Raw genomic sequence first — 10,167 nt, forward strand, 5'->3', positions numbered from 1 at the left:
GGGGGAGGCAGGTTCACTCGAGGGGTTAGGGTCTGGAATGTACTGTCCGAGAGTGTGGGGGAGGCAGGTTCACTCGAGGGGTTAGGGTCTGGAATGTACTGTCTGAGAGTGTGGGAGAGGTAGGGTCACTCGAGGGGTTAGGGTCTGGAATGTACTGTCTGAGAGTGTGGGGGAGGCAGGGTCACTCGAGGGGTTAGGGTCTGGAATGTACTGTCTGAGAGTGTGGGGGGAGGCAGGTTCACTCGAGGGATTAGGGTCTCGGAGTGTGCTCTCTCTGATGTTACCTGCTGCTGTGAAGCTTGGAGTGAACATTGGTATTGACTGTTAATTGAAGCGTTACAGGAAGAGGGGGAGAATGGGGGACACTAGTAGATGGAAAGCAGGCACAGATAGAATGGGCAGAATGGTCTCCATACAGTCAGTACTATAAAATCATGAGGGGCATGGATAGGGTGAGTAGGCAAGGTCTTTTCCCCGGGGTGGGGGAGTCCAAAACTAGAGGGGCATAGTTTTAAGGTGAGAGGAGAAAGATTTAAAAAGGACCTGAGGGGCAACTTTTTCACACAGAGGGTGGTGCGTGTATGGAATGAGCTGCCAGAGGAAGTGGTGGAGACTGGTACAATTACAACATTTAAAAAGCATCTGGATGGGTACGTGAATAGGAAGGGTTTAGAGGGATATAGGCCAAATATTGGTAAATGGTTCTAGATTAATTTAGGATGTCTGGTCAGCATGGATGAATTGGACCGAAGAGTCTCTTTCCATGATGTATATCTCTATGAGTCTATCCAATGAATATAGAATGACTCAAGCTCTCAGTGTTTTTAAAAGTCTTGGAAACACTTTCTGTTTGAATACATCCTCTTCACATTGGCCTATCCCTCTCCTGCCCTGCCTCCCCACCTCCTGAATGTGGACAATCTATATTCCAGGGAGAGACCCTGTCTGTTAGGACTGGTTAGGTATATCCTGTAACATTTTGTACAAAACCTGAATTGTGCAGATATCCACAAAGGCTGGAGATGTGGGTCTGGGGTCATGCAGCATTGAAGAAGTAGGCAACTTCCCCAATAAAACCGTAAGAACTGCGGATGCTGTAAATCAGGAACAAAAACGGAAGTTGCTGGAAAAGCTCAGCAGGTCTGGCAGCATCTGTGAAGGAGAAAACAGAGTTAACGTTTCGGATTGAGGGACACTTCCTTAGTTGAGTTCCTCACCTGTGCATCATTACCACTGTTTTAGTCTCCATAGATAATGCCGGAACTGCTCATTACTATAGACATGGGCATCACTGACCAACCAGCTTTTGTTTCCCATCCACAACGGTCCTTGAACTGAAGGTCTCACTCAGTCGTTTTGGAATGAACCACATTGCTGTGGGTCTGGAGTCACACGTAGACCATATTGGACAAAGATGGCAGATTTCCTTCCCTGAAGGGTATTAGATTCCAGTTAAATTCCACCAGCTGGATGTGGTGGGATTTGAAGCCATGTCTTCAGGGTTCCTAGTCCAGCAACATGACCAATCCCTCACTTGGAGTTTGCAGCAACTTCCTGTTTAGATGATTGTCAGTTGGCAAATCACAGTATTGGACAGCACATGTAGTTTATTTTAATTCATTAATGGGATGTGGGAGTCACTTACCCATCGCTAATTGCCCAGAGGGCAGTTAAGAGTCAACCACATTGCTGTGGGTCTGGAGCCACATGTAGACCAGACCGGGTAAGGATGGCAGTTTCCTTCCCGAAAGAGCATTAGTGAACCAGATGGGTTTTTCCTGACATTCAACAATGGATTCACGGTCATTATTAGAGTCTTAATTCCAGATATTTATTGAGTTCAAATTCTACCACCAGCCGTAGCGGGATTCAAACTGGAACATTCTCTGCGTCTCTGGATTAACAGTCCAGGGGTAATACCACCAGGCCATCGCTCCCCACCCACCCGAGTGTCAGTGCAACATCGATGGCTGGCTGAAGAACATTAGCTGGGTCTCTGGATTAAGAGTCTAGTGGTAGTTGCCTTTCCTGTATACTTTAGTTAGAGAGAGCTTTGGGTGAGATCACATCTCAAATAATGTGTGCAGTTTAGTCTCCTTATTTAAGGAAGGTTGTAAATGTATTGGAGCTGGTTCAGAGGAGGTTTACTGCATTGATACCTGGAGTGAGCGGGATATCTTTTGGGGGAAAGGTTAGACAGACTGGGGGCTTGTTTCCACTGAGGTTTAGAGAGCGAGGGGGTGAATTGATTGAAATGTATCAGATCCTGAATGGTTTGGACGAGGTGCATGTGGAAAGGATGTTTCCCCTTGTGGGTCAGCCCAGGTCCAGGAGGCGCTGTTTTACAGTTCAGGGTCACCCTCCCAGGACAGAGGTGAGAGGCATTGTTTACTTAGAGGGTTGTTTGACTTTGGAGTGCGGTAAAGACAGATGTGGAGAGATTCTTGTTGGGCAGGGAATTGAGGATTTCCATGGGAATGGCAGCACCGTTTTGAGGAGCCAAGCATTCTCATGGTGACGGAAACTTGGGCTTGGAGCTTGAGAGAGTGTTCTCCCCAACCCCGAGCTGGGGTCAAAGAGAGGCCCAATGCCTCCTTGTGCGGCCTGTGGGAAATCTCTGTGACCCCTCAGGGAGGAGGTGGGGACAGTTCTCCCCATCCTCCGGCCAACGGCCTAATGGTATTATCACTGGACGGTTAATCCAGAGACCCAGATATATTCTGGGGACCCGGGTTCGAACCACGGCAGATGGTGGAATTTGAATTCAATAAAATATCTGGAATTAAGAATCTAATGATGACCATGAACCCAATGTCGATTATTGGTCGAACCCATCTGGTTCACTGATGTCCTTTAGGGAAGGAAACTGCCATCCTCACCTGGTCTGGCCTACATGTGACTCCAGACCCACAGCAACATGGTTGACACTTCACTGCCCTCAGTGCAATTAGGGATGGGCAATACATGCTGCCTAGCCAGCAATGTCCTCATCCCGTGAATGAATAAAGAAAAAAGAATGTTTCCCCTTCAGTCATGGGAGCAAGGAGACGCCATTTGCCTTGTCAAGGCTGCTCTGTCGCTCAGTAAGGTCGTGTGGTTGTTATCTCAGCTCCAATTTCCTGTCTGCCTCTTCCACCGGCCCACCCCAGCCCTTCTCTGATGATGAACTGGGTGAGGAATCACATTGGTTCACAACAAAATGGCCCCTACCACGTTTCCCATGGAGGATTCTGAGGTGAGAGAGTGGAGCTCTCTCTGTGACCCGGGGGGTGGTGTTGGGGCAAATGGCGGACGTGGACCCCAGGGAGAAAGGAATAGAAGGTTACGATGATAGGGAGAAGCGAAGAGAGTGCAGGAGAAGGAGCATAAACAGCAACACTGTGTAGATGGGCCAAAAGGCCTGTTTCTGCCTTGTCAGCACAGTGTTGTCATTATAGTTATAAATAAACGTTTCTCCTGTGTTTTAACAACCTCCATTTGTCTTTCAGAACGACCACTACATTACACTGAGAAGGTTTTACCCATCCTGCAGTCGCTGGGTGCTGACAGCTATCTAGTGGTGAAGAAGAACATGGCCATTGACACCATGTTGATGTATTTGGGTATGTACTCCACTGCCAGTGGCCATACCGCCTGGTCTCACTGTGAGGCAGGAGGGTGGCACTGTTCATACATTGGGCAGGGCCTGGGGCCTGGGGCCTGGGGCTGGGACTTTGGTGGAGCCTGGGGCCTGGTGCCTGGGGCCTGGGGCCTAGGGTGGGGCCTTGTGCCTGGGGCTGGGACTTTGACGGGGCCTGAGGCCTGGGGACTGGGGATGGAGTGGGGCCTGCTGTCTCAGGCCTGGGGCTTGGGGCTTGGTGCTGGGACTTTGCTGGGGCCTGAGGACTGGGGATGGAGTAGGACCTGATGTCTGTGGCCTGGGAGTGGGACTTTGCTGGGGCCTGGGGCCTGGGACATTCAGCCTTGGGGTGGGGGCTGGGGCCTGGGGCCTGGGCCTGCTGCTGGGGCCTGGGGCCAGGGCCAGGGCCGGGGCTGGTTTTTCAGGCCTTTATGTTGGGAGGGGGTTATTTATGGAACACGCAAAGGAGGGGAAGGATAGCGGGAAAGGGGAAATATGAGAGGGGGGAGCGTGACGGAAGTGGGGAGGGCCAAACGTGAGGGGGATGGGAGAATGTTGGGATGGGAAAGTGAAGGTGGGGAGTGGGCAATGTGAAGGGGAAGAGGATGGGAAAAGTGGGGAAGGGAGAAAAGTCAGAATGATGAGGGGTAGGTGGACAACGTGAGGAGGAGAGGAGTTGTGGGAACGTGAGGGGGAGGGGTGGAGGGGTGAAACAAATTGTTCCAGGGATGAGGGCCGTTATATTAATGAGGATGGAGTGGAGAGGTTGGGGCTGTTTTCTTCAGAGAGGAGAAGGCTCGGAGAAAATTTGATCAAAATCCAGAGGCAACTGAACAGAATAAATTAGGAGAAACTGTTTCACGTTGTACCAGGATCGAGAAAGGAGAGGTACATGCTGAAGGTGGTTCTGTAAGATAGGCAATCGCCAAATGAGTGAGGGTCAGCGTCTGGAATGCAGCGTCTGAGAGTGTAGGGGGGAGGCAGGATCACTCGAGGGGTTAGGGTCTGGAATGTACTGTCTGAGAGTGTGGGGGGAGGCAGGTTCACTCGAGGGGTTAGGGTCTGGAATGTACTGTCTGAGAGTGTGGGGGAGGCAGGGTCACTCGAGGGGTTAGGGTCTGGAATGTACAATCCAAGTCAGGATGGTGAGTGGCTTGGAGGGGAACTTGCAGACAGTGGTGTTCCCATGTATCTGCTGCCCTTGTCCTTCTAGATGGAAGTGCTCGTGGGTTTGGAAGGTGATGTCTGAGGATCTTTGGTGAATTTCTGCAGTGCATCTTGTAGATAGTACACACTGCTGCGGCTGAGCGTCGGTGGTGGAGGGAGTGGATGTTTGTGGATATGGTACCAATCAAGCGGGCTGGTTTGTCCTGGATGGTGTTGAGGTTTTTGTGTGCCCACTTGCTCCGTATGTGAAACCTTATCTAAAGGTGGAGCTGATCGGTGGGACAGGATGGTGGGATTTGGATGATCATGTCATGGTGCCCCTCTGAAAGCTGCCATTTCTGGTGAAACACAGGATTGTCTGGGTTCGTTCCCTCTTTGATGAAGAGCACACTTCCTGTTCGCCCCACCCCACCCCCCCATCGGGATGTACGGGAAACGATATCCAACGCATCATTGCAGATTAGACTGATATGGTCTCTCTCTCTCTCTCTCTCTGTCTGCCCCATCCCAATTCCCAGCCAGTAAAGTGGCCGATCAGAAACACGGCATGGTGAAATTCCGGGAGGAGAGGAAACTGGGATTGGGAGTGGGCAGTTTCAGTGACCGTTATTTCATGCTGACCGGCTTCACCCTGAGACTCTACAAGGAAGTGCGGGTAAGTGACCACCCGGCCCTGAGAGACCATAACAGGCTTACACCCACCCAGGGCAATCCATCAGATCGGCATCCTGCTCTCCCTGACCCACTGATCCCCGACCCAATCCCGATCCTCATTCCTGACACGGTGATCCCCGACCCAATCCCAATCCTGATCCCTGACCCACTGATCCCCGACCCAATCCCGATCCTGATTCCTGACCCAGTCCTAACCTGGTAATCCCTGACCTGGAGGTCGCTGACCCAGTGATCCCCGAGGAGGTGGGGGGGAGACCGGTTAGTGTCCTGGCCCTCCCCCGAGGGGCTGTGTGGGGGAACCAGTCAGTGTCCTGGCCCTCCCGAAGTGGGTGGGGGAGTACCGGTCAGTGTCCTGGCCCTCTCCGAGAGGGTGGGGGGGGACCGCTCAGTGTCCTGGCCCTCCCTGAGTGGGTGGAGGGTGAATGGTCAGTGTCCTGGCCCTCCCCGAGGGTGTGGGTCCTGGCCCTGGGTGTGGGGACTAGTCAGTGTTTGGGCTCCTGGGAGATTCACTCTGGTTCTAGGCCCCACGGACCCCCATCGGAAAATGTCCCCCAGGGTGAAGTCATACAGTCATAGACATTTACAGCAAAGAACGAGACCCTTCAGCCCATCGTCCCCAAACCATTCAAAAACAACCAGCTGGCTATCTCTTTGCTTTGCAGCCAATTGTGTAAGAATGAGATCTTTTTCCTGAGGCAAGGATAGATTCCAGACCTAACGCTCGGGGGCGCTAGTGCTGGGGCAGCTGGAGACACACTGCTCAGTTCATACATTAAACTGTGTCTGACATAGTGTAAAGCTCCCTCTACACTGTCCCCATCAAACACTCCCAGGGCAGGGACAGCATGGGGTTAGATACAGAGTAAAGCTCCCTCTACATTGTCCCCATCAAACACTCCCAGGACAGGGACAGCATGGGGTTAGATACAGAGTAAAGCTCTCTCTACACTGTCCCCCCATCAAACACTCCCAGGGCAGGGACAGCACGGGGTTAGTTATAGATTGAAGTTGTTGATCTAACTGCCCCTGAGCTGCTGTATTAGTTTGTTCCTGAGGAAGTTTGTCTTTGTAACAGAGCAATAAACCTGAGAAGGAATGGCCAGTGAAGAGTTTGAAGGTCTATCTTGGAGTGAAGAAGAAATTTAAACCACCAACATGGTAAGCAAAATGTTCTTGTAAGTTCTTTCTGCCCGTCCCTAATTGCCCTTGACCTCAGGTTGGCTGGCTGCTTCAGAATCAACCACATTGCTGCGGGTCTGGAGTCACATATGTGGCTGATTTCTAACCCTAAATGATATCAGGATTTAATTTGTTATGCCAGATTTCTATTGATTTCAAATTTTGCCACCAGCTGTTCTATCACTGGGGAAATGTTCGGATCTATCATAAAGGATGCAATAGCAGGGCATTTAGAAATACACAGTATGATCAAGGAGGGTCAGCTTGGCTTCATGAAGGGGAAACCATGCCTGACAAATTTAGTGGAATTCTCTGAGGAAGGAAAACAATGGGATAAATGAAAGGGAAGCAGTGGGTGTAATATATTTGGATTTAGAAGAGGCATTTGATACAGAATCATAGAATCCCTACAGTGCGGAAAAAGGCCATTCAGCCCATCAAGTCCACATTGACCCACAATCCCTGTAACTCTGCATTTCCCATGGCTAACCCGCACATCCCTGAACACTGTGGGGCAATATAGCATGGCCAATCCACCCTAACCTGCACATCTTTGGGCTGTGGGAGGAAACTGGAGCACCCGGAGGAAACCCACGCAGACACAGGGAGAATGTGCAAACTCCACACAGTGTGTCACCAGAGGGTGGAATTGAACCCGGGGTCACTGGCGCTGTGAGGCAACAGTGCTAACCACTGAGCCACTGTGCCACTGTGCCACCCTTAAAGATCATACCACATAGAGTCCTACAGCATGGAAACAGACCCTTTGGTCAAATCAGTCCATGCCAACCAAAATCCCAAACTAAACTAGTCCCACCTGTCTGCTCCTGGCCCATATCCCTCCAAATATTTCCTATTCATATACTTATTCAGATGTCTTTTCACCATTGTAACTGTACCCCTCAGAAAGTTCATTCCACACATGAGCCACCCTCTGTGTAAAAAAAAAAAAAAAAAAAATTGCCTCTCATGTCATGTATAGACCTCTGTTCTCTCACCTTAAAAATGTGTCCCCTAGTCTTGAAATCCCCCATCCTAGGGAAAAGTTAACTACCCTTAACTCTATCTATACCCCTTATTATTTTATTAACTTCTATCAGGTTGCCTCTTAACCTGCTATGCTCCAGTGAAAAAAGTCCCAGCCTGTCCAGCCTTTCTTTATAACTCAAACCTTCCATACCCAGCAACATCCGGGTAAATCTCTTCTGAAAACCTCTCCAGTTTAATAATATCCTTCCTATAACACATTAGACTACTTAATAAAGTAAGAAGCCATGGTGTTGGAGATGGTGTGTTGGCACGGATAGAGGATTGGCTAACAACACAGTTGGAATAAGGGGGGCATTTAAAGGATGGCTTCCTGTATCCTAGGGTGTGCCACTGGGATCAGTGCTGGGGCCACAGTTCAGAACAATATATATTAAAGACTTGGATGAGGACAGTGAATGTACTCTTGCCAGGTTTGTGGGTTACACAAAAATAGGCAAAGGGTTGGAATGACAGAGAGTTTGCAGAGGGATATAGACACGTTAAGTGAATAGGCTAAAATAAGATGGATTATCATGTGGGAAAATGATTATGTAATAATCTTATGTAAGATTATGAAATTTGGCAGGAAAAACAGGGGAGCAGAATATTATTAGACTGGAGAAAGACTGCAGTAACATATCATCCTGTGATACCCCAGCTTCCTTATGTGATACAGGGCAATATGGGTGTTGTGCATAAGGAAGTGAGTGTCCAAGTTCCGTGGGTAATAGGGAAGGCAAATGGAACGTTGGTCTTTATTTCAAAAGGAGTGGAGCAGAAAAGTAGGGAGGTTTTGCTAAAATTATCGAGGCATTAATCAGACCACAGCTGCAACTCTGTGAGCTGTTTTGAGCCCCTTACCTAAGGAAAGGTAGACTGCCATTGGAGGTAGTCCAGAGAAGGTTCACTCGGCTGATCCCGGCATAGAGAGATTATTTTATGAGGAGAAATTGAGTGGGTAGGGTCCGTACTTGTTAGACTTTAGAAGAATGAGAGGTGATCTTATTGAAACATACAAGATTTTTAAGGGACAACAAGGTGCAGGGCTGGATGAACACAGCAGGCCAAGCAGCATCGTAGGAGCAGAGAGGCTTGGCAGGGGAGACGGGGAGAGGTTGTTTCTCCTTGTGGGAGAGTCTAGGACCAGAGGCATCATCTCACAATAATGGGTCACACATTGAAGGCAAAGATGAGGAATTTCTTCTCTCAGAGGGGAGTGAGTCTGTGGAATTCTTTACTGCAGAGGGCTATCGAGGCTGCGTTCAAGGCTGAGATAGATTTTTAATCAGGAAGAGAATCGAGGCTTATGGGGAAAAGGGGGAAAAGTGGAGATGAGGATTATCAGATGAGCCATGAGCTTCACTTGTGGGACATGGATATTGCAGCATTTGTTGCCCCTTGAGAAGGTGGGGGTGAGCTGCCTTCTTGAACCATTTTATATAGACCGACAATGCCCTTAGGGAGGGAATTCCAGGATTTTGACCCAGCGACAGTGAAGGAACGGCGATATATTTCCAAGTAAGGATGGTGAGTGGCTTGGAGGGGAACTTGCAGGGGATGGTGTCCCCATGTATGGACAGTAACAGTAACCATTTACCAGATGGATAAGTGAGCCAGGTTTCCTGTGGAGAGTACATTGATTGATAGGGACACTGCCACATGTTCCCATGACAATCCATTGTGGTCGACAATATCTGACAATGAAACTCTGTGTTCTTCTATTCCAGTTGGGGATTCACCATTGTTTATGAGAACAAGGAAAGGCATGAGAAGCAACAGTGGTGAGTAATTGTTGGGATTCAGGGATTTCTTCATGTCTCTGTTACTCTACAGAGAGCACCAAACTCCTCGATTAGATTCGAGACTGTAGCTTGATCCCAGGTGTCTGTCATTCTATGTTCAAACCAACTTGAATTTACTGCTTAATTTCCACCCTGTAAAACAGTCCTGGAGTATACCATGGGGACAGTGTTGAGTAAACTTTACTTTCAGTATAAAAGAGTAGAGAAAGCTTTACTTTCACTTTAAATGAGAAGAGAGGGAGCTTTACATTAAGTTTAAAAGAGCAGGGGTCACTTACTCTGTATCTAACCCCGTGCTGTCTCTGTCCCGGGAGTGTTTGATGGGGGGACAGTGTAGATGGAGCTTTACTCTGTATCTAACACCGTGCTGTCCCTGTCCTGGGAGTGTTTGATGGGGGGGACATTGTAGACGGAGCTTTACTCTGTATCTAACCCCGTGCTGATGCTGGGTACAGACGGGTGTGTTGGATCCTGTGGACAGAACATGTCTGTTGGTCTTTCTTTAGGTATGTATGCTGTGACACTCAGATGGAGCAGCGAGAGTGGTTAGCGACCTTCCTGTATATCCAGGTAACTTTCTTTCACATTCTTGTTAAGTTAAGGAAGGAAATGCCTCTTGTGTACACTCCATCGTTTGTCGTGTCCCCAGCCTGCCCCAGTTTGGATACAGAGATAACAAGGTGTAGAGCTGGATGA

General features: G+C 49.1%; 1 protein-coding gene across 1 annotated transcript in view; it reads left to right on the forward strand.

Moving 5' to 3' along the window:
- The window catches only part of LOC109921781 (arf-GAP with Rho-GAP domain, ANK repeat and PH domain-containing protein 1-like), a 67,775-nt gene that overhangs the window by 48,931 nt on the left and 8,677 nt on the right, over window positions 1–10,167 (forward strand). Inside the window, exons 23-27 of the mRNA XM_048597858.1 lie at window positions 3,489–3,602; window positions 5,305–5,441; window positions 6,537–6,619; window positions 9,397–9,450; window positions 9,978–10,041. Of these exons, the coding sequence (XP_048453815.1) occupies window positions 3,489–3,602; window positions 5,305–5,441; window positions 6,537–6,619; window positions 9,397–9,450; window positions 9,978–10,041 (452 nt within the window). The remainder of the gene's footprint in view (window positions 1–3,488; window positions 3,603–5,304; window positions 5,442–6,536; window positions 6,620–9,396; window positions 9,451–9,977; window positions 10,042–10,167) is intronic.

This window comes from Rhincodon typus, chromosome 6 (assembly GCF_021869965.1).
Source record: "Rhincodon typus isolate 14 chromosome 6, sRhiTyp1.1, whole genome shotgun sequence".
Taxonomy (NCBI): domain Eukaryota; kingdom Metazoa; phylum Chordata; class Chondrichthyes; order Orectolobiformes; family Rhincodontidae; genus Rhincodon; species Rhincodon typus.